The sequence below is a fragment of the Neomonachus schauinslandi genome, chromosome 10 (assembly GCF_002201575.2).
Source record: "Neomonachus schauinslandi chromosome 10, ASM220157v2, whole genome shotgun sequence".
Classification (NCBI taxonomy): domain Eukaryota; kingdom Metazoa; phylum Chordata; class Mammalia; order Carnivora; family Phocidae; genus Neomonachus; species Neomonachus schauinslandi.
The window spans coordinates 93,382,999-93,402,836 of NC_058412.1; the positions used below are offsets into that span (position 1 = coordinate 93,382,999).

Consider the following 19,838-nt stretch of genomic DNA (forward strand, 5'->3'; position numbering starts at 1 on the left):
ACCCTCAACTCTATGGTCAACTCATCTTTGACAAAGCAGGAAAGAATGTCCAATGGAAAAAAGACAGTCTCTTCAACAAATGGTGTTGGGAAAATTGGATAGCCACATGCAGAAGAATGAAACTGGACCATTTCCTTACACCACACACAAAAATAGACTCAAAATGGATGAAAGACCTCAATGTGAGACAGGAGTCCATCAAAATCCTAAAGGAGAACACAGGCAGCAACCTCTTTGACCTCAGCCGAAGCAACTTCTTCCTAGAAACATCGCCAAAGGCAAGGGAGGCAAGGGCAAAAATGAACTATTGGGACTTCATCAAGATAAAAAGCTTTTGCAAAGCAAAGGAAACAGTCAACAAAACCAAAAGACAACCAACAGAATGGGAGAAGATATTTGCAAATGACATATCAGATAAAGGGCTAGTATCCAAAATCTATAAAGAACTCATCAAACTCAACACCCAAAGAACAAAGAATCCAATCAAGAAATGGGCAGAAGACATGAACAGACATTTTTCCAAAGAAGACATCCAAATGGCCAACAGACACATGAAAAAGTGCTCAGTATCGCTCGGCATCAGGGAAATCCAAATCAAAACCTCAATGAGATACCACCTCACACCTGTCAGAATGGGTAAAATTAACAAGTCAGGAAATGATAGATGTTGGCGGGGATGCGGAGAAAGGGGAACCCTCCTACACTGTTGGTGGGAATGCAAGCTGGTGCAGCCACTCTGGAAAACTGTATGGAGGTTCCTCAAAAAGTTGAAAATAGAGCTCCCATATGATCCAGCAATTGCACTACTGGGTATTTACCCCAAAGATACAAAAGTAGGGATCCGAAGGGGTACGTGCACCCCAATGTTTATAGCAGCAATGTCCACAATAGCCAAACTGTGGAAAGAGCCAAGATGTCCATCAACAGATGAATGGATAAAGAAGATCTGGTATATATATACAATGGAATATTATGCAGCCATCAAAAGGAACGAGATCTTGCCATTTGCAACGACGTGGATGGAACTGGAGGGTATTATGTTGAGTGAAATAAGTCAATCAGAGAAAGACAAGTATCATATGATCTCACTGATATGAGGAATTCTTAATCTCAGGAAACAAACTGAGGGTTGCTGGAGTGGGGGGTGGGGTGGGAAGGATGGGGTGACTGGGTGATAGACACTGGGGAGGGTATGTGCTCTGGTAAGCGCTGTGAATTGTGCAAGACTGTTGAATCTCAGATCTGTACCTCTGAAACAAATAATGCAATATATGTTAAGGAAAAAAAAAAGAAGAAGAAGAAGAAGGTAGCGGGAGGGGAAGAATGAAGCGGGGGAAATCGGAGGGGTAGACGAACCATGAGAGACGATGGACTCTGAAAAACAAACAGGGTTCTAGAGGGGAGGGGAGTGGGAGGATGGGTTAGCCTGGTGGTGGGTATTGAGGAGGGCACGTTCTGCATGGAGCACTGGGTGTTATGCACAAACAATGAATCATGGAACACTTCATCTAAAACTAATGATGTAATGTATGGGGATTAACATAAGAATAATAAAAAAAAAAATTAAAAAAAAAAAAAAAATAAAAAAAAATAAAGACTGTAATTTCCTGACGGGCAGGGGGACCTATTTTCCTGTGCTGATACTAACAAGAGAAACTTCATAAATCAGGAAGGAAAATTTGAAAGGTGTGAGAGAATCAATTAAAAATGTTATTTAAAAAATATATTTCACTTACAGAATTCCTTTTCTTCAGAATGCATTTGGCTTGTATTAGCATTTGTATCATGACCAAAGGGGTTTTATAAAGAGAATTATAATGTATTTGGCTATGAATAAAAAGAAAGTAAAAAAAAAAATGGTTTTCTACAAGGAATTTTCTTCTCTCTTGTCCTAAACTAGGTGGATAATTTGTATCAATTTATTATAAAATATTGGTAATCTTGATAATCTTTTTTTTAGACACAAGCTGTCTGGATCTTAGAATGCAAAGTAAATGCTCTACGTGGATAGTAAAAATGAAATCACTTTACATTGTTTGCATAATGTTCATCATCTGTCTTCTTCTCTTTGCTTCTTTGCTCTGGTCTTTGCTCCTTCATTACCAAACTTCTCTAAAGAGCAGTGGATATCCCCTTGCCTTCACTTTGTTACCTCTCATTTATTCAGCTCACTGCAATGTGATTTCCAAAACCCAACTCTGCCCTTCAAGGAGAGACAAGACCAGGGGGCTGGAAGTAGGGCACTGATGACTAAGTGGCTGGAGGTAGGGCACTGGTCACCAAGTGCCCACTGTTGGCACAGAGGAGCCAAAGGGATGAGCTTGAGAGAAAGCTGAGGTCCAGGTCCTGGGAAGACAGAGTTCAGAGCCACGAGGACAAGAGAAAAAGAAGAGAAGCAATCAGGATGGGGCAGGGTCAGGGCTGGAGACTGGGGGAGAGGCAGGCAGCCACCCTGCCTCTCACCCAAAGTCCACTCAACTTTTCCTTAATAGATAGAGAATTCTCCAAGTTATTATCATTTTTTTCTTAAATGAGTTTTGATAGATTGTGTTTTTCAAGGAATTGGCCCATTTCATCTAAATTGTTGAATTTACAGAGCCCTTACCCTTTTATGTCTGTAAGATCTATAGTGGTATCACCTCTTTCATTTCTGATATTGGTAATCTGTCTTCTCTTTTTCCTTGGTCAGTTTGGCTAGAAGTTCAATTTTATTCAACTCCTCTGCATCTTTTTAAATTTCTAAGTCCAAAGGCCTCTTCTTTAGACTCAAATTATTTGATTTCCCTGCATCATTTGCCAGACTTATGAGTCTGACTTCTGTAAGACTCCTCTCCCTCTCTTCTATTTTGCTTATTATCATTAACAGCTCATTTTCACCTTTCAAAATTCTGCCCTAGGCCTCTGCTTTTTCACTTTAAAATCTCCTCCTCAATTGGACAATCTCCTTTATTTTCATGACCTCCTCCCTCATGAGAGGACCCGTGTTCCCACCTCCCACCTATCCATCTAATGCTATTATTTCTACTCTCAGCTCATGAACCCACCATCCCCACCCCCATACTTGAAAACCCGAGTCACCATTAACTTGTTCTCATCTTCAGCTTCTGCATCTAGCTGGCAACCAAACTGCACTTTCCCCCTTAAACATTTCCTTGCATCCATGCACCCCCCACCCCCAACTGGATTTCTTTGACTTGTCAGTGCCTGAATTCCAGCTAGGATCGTTTCTGGGCCAGACTGTTCTGTGCTCCTCCCTTATAAGCCACTAACCACACGAAAGTCAGTTATGTTTCACACCCAGCCCATATCATGCCTTTCTTCATCAGTGCTCGCTGCTGGCTCCAGGATAAAGCCTTTTCATTATAATTCTTCCTCTCCACACTGTGAAAAGCAGCCACGCTTGCCTACTGCCTCCTAACAGACATTCCAAGTGCTTTCCTGCCTCCACAGCTTTGCCGAGTCTGTCCCTCTGACTAAACTCTGGCTCATCCTTTCTGACCAGATTCAGAGGCTACCTTCTCTGTGAAGCCTTATTTTAAATTTTTTTTAAATTGAGACATAGTAACATATAGTAAAATGCACAGGTATTAAGTTGGGTGAGTTTTGGCAACTGCATGTCCCCTAATCAATACACAGAGCACTGCCATTGCCCCAGAATTCCAGTGTGTTCCTCCCAGCTGTAGTCTTCCCTCCACCAGAGGCAACCACTCATCTGCTCTCTATCTGTACAGATTGGCCATTTGCACATCACACAAGAGGAGTCAGTAGTATATGGTCTTTGTTTCTATGTCTGCCTTCTTTCACTCAGCATGAACTGAGATTGATCGGCCCTACTGTGTCTATAAGAGGTTCATTGCATTTCATTGCTGAGAAGTATCCACTGCATGGATGCACCACAGTATGTAAATGTAAACATTTAGTTGTTGATGGATATTTAGATTTGGGGATGCGGGTGGGCACAGAGGTTCTGTATGAAGCTGTCTCCCTCTTTCTCTGTCCTTTCCTTTTCTAAGCCACCCAGCATTATAATTTATTGTAGCTGGGTCTGTCTTCCCTATTTAACTTAATATTTTTTAAAGGTTTTATTTATTTATTTGAGAGAGAGAAATAGCAAGAGAGAGCACGAACAGGGGGTGGGGAGAGGGAGAAGCAGACTCCCCGCTGAGCAGGGAGCCTGATGTGGGGCTTGATCCCAGGACCCTGGGATCATGACCTGAGCTGAAGGCAAATACCTAATCAACTGAGCCACCCAGGCGCCCCTATTTAACTTAATATTAATAATATTTCATTTCTTTGGGCACTTACATGTGACTGGAAGTGTGCTAAGTACCTGTACTAACTACTTAGTACATCCATCAGCTTATCCAATCATTGCAACAATCCCATGCAGTAGACAATGCCCTGATACCCACTGACAGTGATAAAACTGAGGCCTAAAGAGGCCAAGTTTCTTTTTTAAGTTAACCCATTGGGTGAGTAGTTGAATCAAGATCAGAATCTAGATCTCATGCCATTATTGCAAATTCTTTTTTTTTTTTTTAAGATTTTTATTGACTTATTTGTCACGAGAGAGTGCGCACAAGCAGAGGGAGTGGCAGGCAGAAGGAGAAGCAGGCTCCCCACAGAGCAGGGAGCCTGATGCGGGACTCGATTCTAGGACCCTGGGATCATGACCTGAGCCGAAGGCAGACGCTTAACCAACTGAGCCACCCAGGTGTCCCTCGTTATTGCATATTCTTAACAATTATGCCATAATACTACAGGAATGGTAAATAGTAGGCTCTCACTTTTTAAAAATTTAAATTTAATACTTTCTAAAGAAATACAGCATTCATGACAACAGTTGACCCAAGAAGACACAATTTATTCTTCACTGATAAAACCATGCAACCACCCTTGTAAAATGATTTCATATGCACTTTTATTCCAAAAATCCCTTTTATTTTGCTCACAACTTTGTAAGTCAGAAATCTGGGAGGACTCAGTTGGGTCAGTCCTTGCTTGGGGTCTCTCCTGTGGCTGCAGTCACATGTCAGCTGGGCTCCAGACATATGGGGGCTCTCCCTGGCTGGACATCCACAATGGCTCATTCACATGGGTGGCAGTCTATGCTAACTGTCAGTGGGAGCCATGCTAGGGCTGTCGACCCCAGGGCCAACATGTGGCCTCTCCAGCACAATGGTCTCCTAAGATCCCCTTGCAGGAATAGCTTGCAGGATGTAAGATGGTGTTGCAGCCATTTTTGGAAAAGAGAATCTGCCAGAGCCATCTTCTTAAGGCTACTGAACTTTGGGTCATGTCATTGGGCCCATTGACGGTAAAGACCTTCAACTTCCAAAACTCCTCTTTGGGGTCAATGTCAGAAAATAGGTGGGCTTTACTGGGAAAACTAAACAGGCGGATTTATTTTTACATTTATTTGAAAGTTATTTCACCCACTGTGGGACCAAGGATTGAGTGTTTTCAGAAACCCAATTAAGTAGTAAATGTACAACTTTGTTGGCCACATAGCACCACATGAGTCTCATCAGATATTTAGTCCTGTAAATTATGTCAGCAAGGGGAACTGAAAACATCTCCAAATAAAGTTACTTACGGGCATTAAAATATAATTTAATCCAAGCTATAAACACTCACAGTAAGAACTGGCAATTTCATGGCTCTTTGTAAGGTAAGTGTCCCGGTAAACCTGAGGTCAGAAAAGGCACTGCTCCAGGCTTACCTGGCATTGCGGACATGCAGCTGGGGGTAATGGTTGTGCCTGTGACATATATGCACGGCAAAGTCCTCGTCATACGTCAGACTTGGAATGTTCCCCACTTGCTCAAACACAGTTATGAGAGTCGAGCCTAAATCATGGAGACATTTCTTTGTCATTTTTACCAAGGAATAACTTTCGTACTACAGAACAAAATGTAACTTCCGTTCTAAGTTGTATTTTAATTGTTATGATCAAATAGGCACGTGATACGTTTAGGACCTGGAGACCATTCTTATTCCCATTCCCCAAAGTGCCATTTTAAGCATGAGTTTCCTATGTTGGCGACTGGGGACAGGAGGTGGTTGCGTAGACCTTACCTAGGCTCATGTAGGATGGCACTATGAGGAATATGAAGTGCAGTTCTGGCACTGCCTTAAACACGGTCCTGGCAAGGGGAAGAGAGGGCGGGACAGGTGTTAATAGCAAAGAAATCCCATTAGCTGGCACTGCATGAGACACATGCCTTCACTAAAAACATCAGATGTTCATAAATCCATTTGGGCTCCTCTGCTCCCTGCCTGCAAAGGCAAGAACATCTTCAAGGCAATTTCTTTTCCTTCTCTACATTTCTTTAAATTCCAACCAGCCTCTTTTCTGTCTGTTCCATGGAGGTAGAGAGAAGAAAGAGTGTCATATTCACATGGCACGCCAGATTTCTGCTGACATTAACCTTTGACCCAGCATCTGGATGGTGTGGTGTGACATTACAAAGTGACTTGAAAGCTGAGGCCACCACCCCCAAATGTCTGTGCAGGCTGGCAGAGACACAGCACCATCACCTGGTAGCCTGACTGATCAAATTTCGACACTCCAGATTATTCAGGATGCTTCTGCAGTCTGTCAGGTTAATAAACATTTCTAAAGATAAGATTGAGGAAAACTATTTTTAGAAACATGCAAACTTACGATGCTTTACTCTTCCTCCCCAAATCCATTTTTTTTAAACGACTGCACTACCTGTTTGCCTCAATGATGGTAGTGAAAGATGTGTTGACTCAAAGAAATAGATTGTTTTCTTTCAGAAATATCACTGCTGTTCAACATAGGGGCTTTAATACAGCCCTAAGTTACAAACAAATTAAACACCTCAAAGAATTTCGTGTCCTTTGAAAATATTTTCAAACTAGGCACATAGTCTCGTTCGTGTCATTTTGGCATTAACATGTCTTGTCTACGGTGCTGCTGGTCAGTCCCCTGACATCGCTGTCTGCAAGACCCCAGCCACTCACCGAATAATCTCTCTGCAGCAGCCAACGGAATACTCATCCACAGCCACAAAGAGGTGCAGGAACAACGTGTTCAGAGGCTGCACAAGAAAGCAGAACATGATTAAAGGCTGAGGCAGCATTCGGGCCATGTCAGAGCAGGGTGGGAGGTGGGGGGGAGGATTTGGGGGGTGGCCATAGGCTCAGAGCTGCCCGGTTTGGGGGGTGATATTTCATGTCTGTAGTGATGAGACACCCAGGCAGCATTCGAGCTATCTTACTGACTCCATTTGCTGCCTTGTCCTCCAAGCTTAGAATTATTCCAGGAAACAGGGATTGTAAATGAGTCCAATGCATCCAGCCCTTCTTCCTGCCCTCACGAATGGGGCTAGGGGCAGGGAAGTGCCTGCAGGGGAGTGAAATCGATTATTAACTCAGTAGTCTTGTCCTCGGGGGTGTCTATGCCAAGTGAAAGACAATCACCCATTCCCCAGGGCTCTTGAGTCAGCAGCTGCTGTTCTATTCAAGTGACACAAGAGAAAGATTCTCTTATGAATTTGAAGGATGGAAGGCAGATGCCACGTTATGAATCCAATAGCTTGTTTTGTTCAACATTCCCAGAGTCAGAATCAAATATTACTCCTGGGAGCCAGAAAACCTGAGAGCTGGAAACTCAAAGTAGCAAGATTGGAACAGGACTTTATGTTAAATCTTTCCAGTTTTTAAAGAGCTTTGTCTCCTAACTTCTGAAGACATTTTAAGTGGTCTCAAAAATGAGCAGTTATTTTGTACATCCACACATTGGTCTGCCTAACTCAGTACCCCAGTGTTTATGGGCAAATCTTCAAATTCCAGAGATAATGCAAATGTGAGGTGGTTAACCAGTGAGGGTGGTGCTTGCACCTAGAAATCAGGACAACAAGAGTGCTTTCTGTGTTTCCTGTCTTCTGAGCAATTTTATAGACGGCCTTGGGTTACCACCTGCACATCCATGTGCCTTGGTCTCCCCCCCTGTTGGATAGTGCATGCCTTAGAAATACTCAGAAGGGGTGTTTATCAGACATAAAATGGCAAGAGAAGAATCATGAGTTTGGTTCAGGAGCTTGAAAACTGCCAAAAGGCAAACAATACAAACCCCACAGTCCAGATAGCAATAGCCACAGCACCACTGTGAGCGCTTTCCATGTGTTACCTGCTGATCCCACAACCACCTTACTTAACATCTGCTGTACATTCTCAACAGGACTAGTCTTAGGAGTACACAGATTATTATTTGGCTGATCTATCTTCCAAATTCTCTCTTCCATCAAAAATACTACAATTCAAGGTTTATTCTTTAGCTTTAAGATAAAAAGCATTACTTCAGTTGCAAATACCCCTGGGATAAGTAATACATTAAGCCTTAAGGCTTTATACCAATGCTGCCAATAACAAAATAACTTGAGCCACAAATACAAGCAGGATATGTAATTTTCTAGTAGACATAAAAAAAAGAATAAAGATAAACACATAAAATTAATTTTCAATATATTTTATTTAACCTAACATACTTAAATATCATTTTGACAAGTAAAATAAAAATTGTGAGATATTTTACACTCTTTTTTCCTACTAAATATTTGAAATTCAGTGTATATTTTACACTTAACAGCACATCGTAATTCAGACTAGCACATGTCAAGTACTCAATAGCTACATATAGCTGATGGCCACCATACTGGATAGCTGAGCTCTATACTGCCGAAGGAGTTTAAAAGTAGTTCAAAGAGAAACAATCTTAAGAGAACAAGCAAAGAAACAAAAGGGGAATGAATTTATGAATAAGGGTGTTAATTTATGATGTCTGATAAGGTAATATCATGACCCTAATACAAACATCAAATAAGCGCATGTCAGAGATTTATTCAACCCATCAATTAAGGAGGTGATCAGTGGGATGATAAAAACAATTTGCTGCACTTGAGGAGCTGGCTACTTTAGGTATTTTAATGAGGGAATGTTAGAATAAGATTGCTAGGCTAGATACAAAATAGTTAATGTCCTATAAGGCCATAAACCATAAATTCTGAGGTGATCTCTTCCACCAGACAGAAATTATTTACATCTCCAATGGACAAAAATCAAAGTTAATCACTGTTCCTGTAGAACTGTACAATAGCCTGGTCAATAGAAAATCAATCAGAGATACAAGCATTGGACTGAAAGCATCTTTTTGGCCTATTTCCAAGTTTGAGATAATTTTTCTGAAAATGTAACTGGGTGTATAGAGTAGCGAGGAAAAGGAGAAGCAAAGGACAAGGGGAAGACATTACTTAGTTGAATAATTGCTAGATGATGTGTTGGGGTGCACGTGGGCATGTATGTGTGTGCACATACACGTGTATATGGGGAGGTGAACTCACTCATTCACGCAATTGGCATTCCCTAGGGCTCTGGGGACATACTCTTGAATTCCACTGATAGGCAAGCATGCAACCCACAATCATGGCCTCTAGCTCTCCACAGAACTGGGGCCATATGCAGGCCTGGCTCTAGCAGGCTGAGGGCAGAGAAAGCTCAGACTCAGCACCAGCTACCAAGTCAGGTTGCCAACAGGTTGTAATGTGCCCACATTTGATGAAGACATCAAATGAGCCAGAGTCCACAAGGGCATCTCGAAAATTACAGAGTGCAACAGGAATCTGAGGCTCTATTATCACTGTTATGGGAGCAAAGGTATAAAGGCAGGTGCCCTCCCAACATATCAAAGACTTCAGACACTGAGCCTAAGTGTCCATTGATGGGTGGATAAAGAAGATGTGGTATACATACATACATACATACACACACACACACACGCAAACACACATATACACATACAATGGAATATTACTCGGCCATAAAAAATGAGATCTTACCATTTTTGACAAGATAGATGGACCTAGAAGGTATTACGCTAAGTGAAATAAGTCAGGCAGAGAAAGACTAATACCAAATGATTTCACGCATATGTAGAATCTAAAACACAAACGAACAAACAAACAAAAAAAGCCAGAAACAGACCCATAAATACAGAGAACAAACTGGTGGTTGCTAGAAGGCGGGGGGATAGGCAAAATGAGTGAAAGAGAGTGGGAAGTGCAGTTCCAGTTATGGACTGAATAAGTCACGGGGATGAAAGGTACAGCATAGGGAATATAGTCAATGGCATTGCATTGTATAGTGACAGGTGGTAGCTACACTTGGGGTGAGCATAGCATAACATACAGAGCTGTCCAATCACTGTTGTACACCTCAAACTAAGGTAACATTGTGTGTCAACTATACTTCAATAAAAAAAAGACTTTGGGCACTGATGCTGGGGACACAGCGTGAAGACCTGAGAAGCACACATCTGGGCTCCCACTAGTCCTCCCAGTAGAGGTGACCAAGGCCTTGCCACCAGCTGACTGATCTGGCTATTACCTTCCTTTCTGCATCCTCTCTGGCCTCTTGCTCTTAGACTCACCTTTCTTCCTCGCTAGCTAACTTTGTTTCTAACTGTCGTGATGTCACTTTCTGTCGTGAGTTTGGAACTGCTCAGTCTCAAAACTGGAAAGACATGTGCAAACACAGGGCTTCCCTTCAAAATTAAGGCTGTTCTAATAAGAACTGTGTGTAATTGCTTACTGTGCATGGGATTTCACTGTCAAGCTCCCGGAACACAGATACCCAGTTGTCCTGATTGGAGACATTCCAGTTGGGATAGTCCACGAAGGTAGCCTGGGCCATGATCGCCTCCTTGTCATTGCAGAGGGTGACAGCAAGGTTTGCCTTTTCCCTGCAGAAATGATTAAAACCGCACACATGACTAAGATTACCAAAAGGGAGATGATGAGGTTTATTTTTTTTTCCCCTCCTTCAGCTACTGAAGCCTAGCAACCACTGCATAAGGTATGAAACCTTTGGAAGAGGTGGGAAAAATGTGGCAGCAACTTTGAGAGCACATCTTTCAGGACATCTGGGGCTACCAACTAAATTTTTATTGAAAATTACATTTTGGGGGCGCCTGCGTGGCTCAGTCAGTTAAGCGTCTGCCTTCAGCTCAAGTCACGATCCCGGGGTCCTGGGATCAAGCCCCGCATCGGGCTCCCTGCTCAGCAGGAAGCCTGCTTCTCCCTCTCCCACTCCCCCTGCTTGTGTTCCTGCTCTCGCTATCTCTCTCTCTGTCAAATAAATAAATAATCTTTTTTAAAAAGATGAAAATTACATTTTGTTAGAAAGGTGTTATATTTACATGAAGTGTCCAATACCCTTCCCTTGGAGATTGGCTGGGGAAATTGTATGACTGTCATTTTCCCTATACTTCCCATGTTGTCAATTCCACTGTGTTGGCCTAAACATGTAAAGTTAGAGTGGCCAACTGTCCCTGTTTACCTGAGACTGAGAAGGTCCCCAGGACATGGGACCATTAGGGCTACAGGTCCTGAGCAAGCTGGAATGAGCTGGTCACCTATGCAAAGCAGTGAAGCTGAGAGTTTAGCCCCACCACCTCTGTCAGCTATCTTAACCAATTTCTCCAAACTCTGAGCCCAATTCCCTGGGCTGATGGATTTTTACGGGATGTGAGTATCTATCACCTGATCCAGCGGCAGAAGTGGAGACCCTGAGGGGTCTCGCTTAAGCCAAGGCAACCCAGCAAGTTAAAAATGACAAGGGTGGAGAAGCAGGTCTTCCAACTCTTATTCTGGTGGCTATCCCAAAGGGACATCCTGATGGTCCTTCCCAACCGCTCCCCTGGCATGACAGCAAGAGCTCTGGAGAACAATTTGTATAGAAATTGAGATGCCGTTTTCACTTTTTCAGCTGAGTGGAATCTACTGGTATCTTAAGTTGGAGGAAAAAAGATTTAAATGTTCCTTCAAAAAACAAAGGCATAAGTTACCCACATTCCTTAGTAAGGGGCCTAAGAGGATAGCATGTAACTGAAGGAGGAGAAAAGATAATGGAGAGCATAGAGAGAAAGTTCCATATGCTTTCCACTTACATTTTCATCATAAAACAAATTGTGACTGCAATCAAAAACAGAAAGTACTCACAAGAAGAGAAAAAATTATTGGAAAAGTCATCCTTCATACCACTTCCCATAGGTAACCAAACAGTGTCAATATTTTGGTGTCTATCTCACCAGACTCATCTCTTTTTTGAGAATAATTATACAATGAAATGTACTTTGTGTGTTTTTAAAAATGGAATCACATAACCCATACTGTTTGTAGTCTGCTTTCTTTCCACTTGACAGCATACCATTTTTACTAGAGGCATTCACCAAAGAGCAATCTCTCACACACATGCACTTCCTGTACTTCATTTTTTCTTCGTCCAATAGGTTCACTTTTGGCTTAGATGATTTCAATAGGAAATTTGCAACAACATCATAAATGGAAAACTGGTATCCCTTGCTATAAACAGAATATGAACCATAAAGATCAAGATACACATTTAGAACAAAACTTGTTCTTGGGTGTATCAAGACAAATCACCTTGGGTACCAGCAGAGGTACGGGCATCTTTGGGAAACACTGTGCTAGGCATGCTGATCTCAGCACCTACAGCCACTGTCCCCCTTCATAGGAGGTCCACTCTTCAGCCATAGGGGACTTCCTCTGGGTGCACCTGCTGCAAGGGCCCTGCCCTAGCACTGGCTATCATGGAAAGAAGATAGCAGACTGCCCTCAGGTCCCAAGAATACACTATCTGCACATTAGCTCATTAGCAAAAGGATGCAGTCCCCCAATCTCTCCATTCTGATTCACTGAAGCTCTGCCCCTCTTCCCACTCCAGCTCCCTCCAGCTCCTGATCCTCTGGGCTCCTCTGCCCCAGGCTCCCAGAGCCATGACCTACTGCTTCACAGTGACAGTCCTCACTCTAATTCAGATGAGAAAATGCCCAGGGCACAGGACCCGGCAATGATGGTGGTGATGGTGGAGGAGGAAGTGGGCAAGAGCTGGGACAAGGCAGCTGTCTTCCCCTCAGGGAAACAAGGGAAATGTGTTCCTGGAATCCCAATTTGAACTTGAAACACATTTATCCATGGGAACCTAGGGTAGTGGTTGGGTTCCACAGTACAATTAGTACAGTACTATACCACACAGACATTATAGATTAAATAGGCTTTTGTGGGTTGGCCTGGGAAGCCAGCCATGAATAACGTCGTTTCAATGGGAAAATGCACTTCAATTTCCAAATGGCTGAGGGCAAGAAAGTAACTTTTGTAGCATTATCCTTTTGTATGTATAATTTCCACTTCTTATTACCTCTTAACATTAGCCCTCTATGGGACAGATAAAAAATCACTGTAGGAAAAAAGAAGGGAGAGGAGGAAAAAGGTAGGGGAAGAGGCTTGTTTTTAAAAGTTGGATTTAGAATTCTTCTTTGGAATAAGCCAAATCAGAAAAATACACATATACACACACGTATATATTTCACACAAAATAAGTTAAAGCTCAAGAATATTATCCAGCAAGCAAAATCAGAGTTCGTTTCATTAATGTCTCATTTGTTCACTTGGTTTAGCGAATTTTCCAAGTTCAGCCAAAACTCATTTTATTTAACTACACTTGATGGAAATTTTGGGTGAAACAGTATCCCCATTTTCTGCCTTATTAAGCAGCACGAATGGCACAGATCTGGGTGTTCCCAGAGCCTGTCACGGTTTTCTCTCCCCTCCCGGCTCCCTGCACCGTGACACGTGCACTTGATGTGGCCGATTACTTTGGCCCTGTCCCCACTCATCTGCTATGCCCAATCTGCTCATTTTCTCCCCTATCATTTAACAGGGTTTTTAGGTGAGGTCAGTTGTATTCATTCCTATATCTGCGACTGAGCCGGGAGGTAATATAATGAAATGCAATAACACCAGGAAAGAAACCACTGTTTTAGAAATGCTTGTAAAATGGGTCTCTGAGCTTTGCGTTTGGCCTGGCAAGGGGATGGGAGTTACCTAACAGGAAAAATGAAAGGCTGCATGGTCCAGGCAGACACTGATGAAAATGTAAATTTACTTTTACTTCTGAAGATATGCTGGTTTCTGAGGCAGGTCACAACCTTTTTAGTTATTAGGATCCCATTTTAACATTAAAAAAAACTTTCACTCACTCCTACATGGCATAAATTATGCTTTTCATATCTGCTAATTCAGAAAATACAGAAACACATGAGATCTGTGGATTCGAGGTACCCTGACAGCCACTCCAAGGCCCAGCAGCGTTGTGTGAAGCTCACCTTCAGAAACAACTGGCTGTCAAGAACTTTCAGGTAATTAGTATGTGACTGTGTACAGGATTTGAGAAAACAGATTTGTGGGAAGGTTTTTGAAAAAAATCTGTAGAAAGGCCCCAGTTGTAACCCCACCTCCATCCCCCATGCCATGCTCTGAAGACCTCTAAAAGGATGGGCCCTTGACAACTGATCACATGGATCACTGGGGATCACATGGACAGCCCAACCACATCCCCTCCTGCTCAGGCCAACTGTGACACACGTCACCCCAGGAGGGGCAAGTCACAAGTACACATCTGCTACCAAGCTGGGGGTTTATAATTCCTTTGCATGCAGAAATTTATTCACATGGTAAAGATTCAAGACTCATTAAGGTGTATACTGGCCCCCTGCCACTTGCTTTTCCATCTCAGAGGCAATCATGCCTCCCTTTGTACCATGTTCTGCAGCTTATTGATTTCTTTTAACGATATATATGGAAGAGAATTCCATCGTACTCAGAAAGCAGTGCCTCATCCTGTTCTACGGTTGCGTGGTTGCTGAGAAAGGAAGGAAAGGAGAATAACAGAAAGTTTGGAGGCAGGTGATGATCTTGCTGGGTGTGAAGTACCTACTAGGTATCCAAGGGGTGACATCCATCAGGAAGCTGGATAAATGAATTTGGAATCTAGGAGACTCCGTCAACAATGTTAGCTGTTTTTCACATTTAAATCATAAATTCACCCAGAATTGGCTTTTTTTTTCTTTCTTTTCTTTCTTTCTTTTTTTTTTTTTTTTTTGTTCGTATGACAGGAGGTTGATCTTTACATTTATTCTCTTCTCCACATAGGCAACAAATTGTGCCAGCACCATTTATTGAATGGTTCATCCTTTCCCCACTGGCTTGGTCATCAGGTTTTCATATATGTGTGGGTCTCTTTCTGGGATCTCTAATTCCTTGGCCATTACCATACTGTCCTGATTACTATACCTATAATGAGTCTTTAGTTGGGCAAATCTCCCCACCTTATTTTTCTTCTTTCAAATTGCTCTGGCCCTTTGCTCTCCCATATAAACCCATACCCATATTGTCAACTTCAACAAATAATCCTATTAGGATTTTGATTGGAGGAGAATTGACTCCTTTACGTTATTAAATATTCCTATCCAAGTATGTGGTATACCTCTTCCTTGATAGAATAGGTCTTCCTTGATGTCCTTCAATAGAAATTAATAATTTACCCATAATAGGCTTGGATGTGTGGTTTCTGGGAAGGAAGGGGAATACCTTTTAATCCTACCCTCCTCTTGAATAATACTTTAAGAGTACTTTCTTTTTTTTTATTTTTAAGATTTTTTATTTACTTATCTGACAGAGACACAGCAAGAGAGGGAACACAAGCAGGGGGAGTCGGAGAGGGAGAAGCAGGCTTCCCACTGAGGAGGGAGCCCGATGCGGGGCTCAATCCCAGGACCCTGGGATCATGACCTGAGTCAAAGGCAGACGCTTAACAACTGAGCCACCCAGGCGCCCCAAGAGTACTTTCATTCTAATCATGCATCTGCCAATTTATCTGCTATTTTTGTTCTGTATTTTACCTAAGTTATTATTTATATCTTATAACTTACTATTTACATTTAGTGTCTATATTAGATTAGTCATTATCATCACTGCTTTATGTAAGTTTGATTTTTTTCTTAGACTTACCAACATATTTGCACATATATTTGTTTACTTTCTTGTATCTTTGTCTTTCCAGCTGAGATATTCTTCTTTCTGCAGAGTATATTCTGAGGAATTCCCTTTATTCAGGGTTCATTGATAAACTAACCCAGTTTTTATTGGCCTGAAAATGCATTCATTTTCCTCTAGGTATTGAAAACCCATTTCCGTGGGTATACAATTTTAGTTTGGTGTTATTTTCTCTCCAATACTGAAGATATTCTACTATCTCTGGCTATCATGGTTGCTAGTGAGAAATCATTATTAGTCTAATCTTCAGTTGTTTGCAGGTAATTTGTCTTTTCTCTCTGACAGCTTTTCAGATCTTCTCTCTAGCTCTGGCATTTTGCTCTGTCATTATGATGTGCTTAGCTGTGGGTTTCTCTGTACATTTATCCTATTTGGGTTTCACTGAGTTTTCCAGATCTAAGCATTGGTGCTTTTCAACAATCCTGGAAAGTTGTCAGCCATAATCTCTTCAAATATTGCCTCTTTTACTTCCCATTGTCTCCTTTTAGAAATCTGATTAGACCCAACTGTAACTGTTAACTGTTCCATTCTTAACTTTTTTGCCTTTGTCTCTTTGTGCTGAATTCTAGATAATTCATTGGTATCAGTCTTCCAGTTTGCTACTTGCTACTTCTATCTTCAACTGTGTCTGTTATGATGTTTAATTCATCCAATGAGCCTTTTAATTTTAACTATATTTTCATTTCTGGATGGTTTATTTGACTTTTTTTCAAATCTCACTCTTAATTTTTATGGGTCTATTTAAATGTATCTTTTCACTATAAGACATAGTAAGCACAGTTATTTTCTATTCTCTGACTGACTTAACATCTGAATGCTTTGAGGGTCTGATTCTGTTATATCTTTTATTGTTGATTCTCCCTAATGGTGCATGTTTCCTTATATATTTGTGATTTTTGACTGTGCGTGCATATCACTTAGAACTCTATCTCGGTGCATTATTTGAAGTCTGAGTTGAAACTCCATCCTTTAGACCTGATTTGTGTTATTTCAGCCAATTTCCTGGACACACTACTAATCTGCGACCACTTTTAATCAAATTCCCCACTTTATTTGCTTTATTCAGTCTACTGGTAAACATAGTTTTTGTCTGAAAATGCACTCATTATTTAGGAAGTTTTGAAGTTTTGGGGGGCCACACAATGAGCTTGGACCTTAAATCAAGACATGCTCAAAAATTCTTAAAGGCTTTGTCCCTGTTTATTCCATGCTGAGGTTGAAAAGGCTACTTCCCTTACTGTCCTGGCTTCAGCAGTGGGTTTATGTCTCATTCATCCTTAGAATGAGCAACCCCGTTTTATACAAAAGGATCTAATACTTCCCTCCTTAGGTGGAGGGAATATATATCTTTTGTTCTTTGCAAAGCTGTCAAAACAGAAGCTGGAAGTTTCTAGAATGCAGCAAAAATCCTCAAGAAGGTGGCACTTGTTCCTGTTGTTTTCCAAAAGTTTCTGATTTCATTTTGATAATGTTCTCTGCACAGTCTTTAACTTTTGTGTTGTGTGTGTGTGTGTGTGTGTGTGTGTGTGTGTGTGTATCGACATGATGTTTCCATCCAGAGGACATCATTACGGTGTTTAATCCACCATAATGTCAAAAAATGGAATCACTGAATTGATATACACATTTTTAAAGCATTTTATACATGTTGCCCTGCTGCTCTCCCACAAAATTGTGTCCATTTGCATTACATTCATCAGTGCGATAATCAGAAGCTATAAATTTTAATGTCTTAGGCAGGCCTTAGTTTAAACATTTCAATTATATTTAATATGAAGCTTTATAAAATCCAAAATACTGAGCTTTTATCTTTTTCAATAAAAATAATAAGGAATAGATTATAGAATGTTTACATTCTAGTGTCCAAAAGAAAAAAACCCAGGGGGGAATAAAATCTATGCATATTTTGAAGTTTAGAAGACCATTTTAATAGCAATGGTTAAGAGCAAATCTGGGCTTTGTCACTTACTAACTGCTTGACCTTGGGCAGGCCTCCATTTTCTCATCTGTAAAATGGGCAAGATAGTGGCCACCTCAGAGTTGTAAATAAGACAATACTGGTAAAGCACAGCACCTGACAGAAAATAAGTTCTTGAAACTAGCAGCAGATATTATTAATTTACCCCAAGTGACTCTACTAGTGGGTGGGGCAGTTGAGATTTGAACTCAAGTTTGCCTGAATCCAAAACCCATGAGAAACCCTTTCAATTTGCAGGTTATGAGACTTAGAGATTGGTTGTTCCTGGAGATCTCCTGCTCAGCAGGACAGATTTTCTTGCTGTCCATTTCCTCACCATAAAGCCCCATAAGATAAGGAGTGGGATCCCTTCCTCGTGTGTGATAAAATTGATAAACAGCCTTTCTTCAGGTGGCTGGGAAGATGGAAGACATTCAGACTGAGCGTGCCTGTCAAAAGCAGCCAACCATCTTTCAAAATAAGAAGAGGGCCCCACTTGGAGAAACTGGCAAGGAGAAGCTCCCACCATACTACAAAAACATCAGTCTAGGCTTCAAGATGCCCAAGGAGGCCACAGAGGGCACCGATATTGTCAAGAAATGCCTCTTTACTGGTAATGTCTCCATCCGAGAGTGGTCTGGTGTGGTGACCAAGATGAAGCTGCACAGAACCACTGTCATCTGCTGGGACTACCTCTATGACATCCAAAGGTACAACTGTTTTGAGAAATGCCACAAAAACAGGTCTGTGCACCTGTACCCCTGCTTCAGGTGAACACGGGATGTCCAGATTGGTGACACTGTCACAGTGGGCAAGTGCTGGCCCTTGAGCAAGACTGTATGCTTCACTGTGCTCAAAGTCATGAAGGCCACTGGCACCAAGAAGCAATTCCAGAAGTTCTGAGACCAGACATCTGCCCATACCCCCGAAGAAAGTAATTTTCCCAGTTAAAAAAAAAAATGATAAACATTCTTGGCTTGCTTAGCGATATACTTACAGAAGACAGATGATATTAAGCCTCCCAAACAACTTCTGGGTAAATTTTCTAATGAGGTTTTTAATACAATAAATATCCTGTGATTCTGTTCTTCGGCAATGAACCACTTCTACCTTTCCTCTTGGAGAAGTGAGCACTGACATTGTTTTTTCCTGTCCCAAAAAGAGAGAAAACAGCCCACCATTAATCTGAGATGAGAAGCCAGTCTGGCTACAGTACTTACAAAATCGGACATTAATTCAATTTCTGTATGGTCAGAGTGAACATGGTATTTGAGTGCTGGTGGTACACATTTTCCCCTGGGGGTCGGCTGTGATGACTGTCATCACAAACTAGCCACATGTTTCTCTCTAGGAAAATGATGTTTCTGAGAATTGGCCCATCTAGAATTTTCTGCAACTGTACTCTTTGTTCCCAACAAAGCTGCTTTAATATTCTAACAATAGGATTGAAAAACATTGAAAGGAGTTATTTACTGATTCAGAACCCTTTTTATTTAATTGGCCACCATGGCATATGGGCAAGAGTTATAGGGGAAATACTGGCAGCTTCTACCCATGTTCCAAATAGAGTTCCCCAAACTGGAGCCCTGAAAAGCAACAGTCCTGAGAGAGGTTTTGAGACCAAAAAAAAGTTCTATGGTCAATTAAGTGTAGGAAATGCTGTTTATGATGGCCTTCCTGAGGGACCACCATGCCCATTATAGTCCTTGAGAAGTTCCATAATAAAGTACCTACTTTCTTTGTATAACCCAGCCTTTCCCACACCCTCTCTGAGGAGAATTTCTAATGACAATGACAGTGGAGAGTCTAATGTTCCAGAAAGACACTTTGGGGAATGCTGCTGACAGGAACAGCAGGCCACAGATTGATTTCAATCTCTCTCTTAATGTCTTAATATATGTGTGTGTCTTTCTATTTCCCTCATCCCTCTGTCTGTCCCTCCA

General features: G+C 41.6%; 1 protein-coding gene and 1 pseudogene across 1 annotated transcript in view; one reads left to right on the forward strand and one right to left on the reverse strand.

Annotated features, from left to right (window-relative positions):
• CFAP61 (cilia and flagella associated protein 61) overlaps positions 1-19,035 on the reverse strand; it is a 290,863-nt gene extending 271,828 nt beyond the window's left edge. Inside the window, exons 1-5 of the mRNA XM_044918685.1 lie at positions 18,893-19,035; positions 10,615-10,765; positions 6,991-7,067; positions 6,079-6,146; positions 5,723-5,849 (exon numbers count right to left, since the gene is read on the reverse strand). Coding sequence (XP_044774620.1) covers positions 5,723-5,849; positions 6,079-6,146; positions 6,991-7,067; positions 10,615-10,765; positions 18,893-19,035 — 566 coding nt within the window. The remainder of the gene's footprint in view (positions 1-5,722; positions 5,850-6,078; positions 6,147-6,990; positions 7,068-10,614; positions 10,766-18,892) is intronic.
• LOC110590001 lies at positions 18,319-18,798 on the forward strand (annotated as a pseudogene).
• Positions 19,036-19,838: the final 803 nt, after the last annotated feature.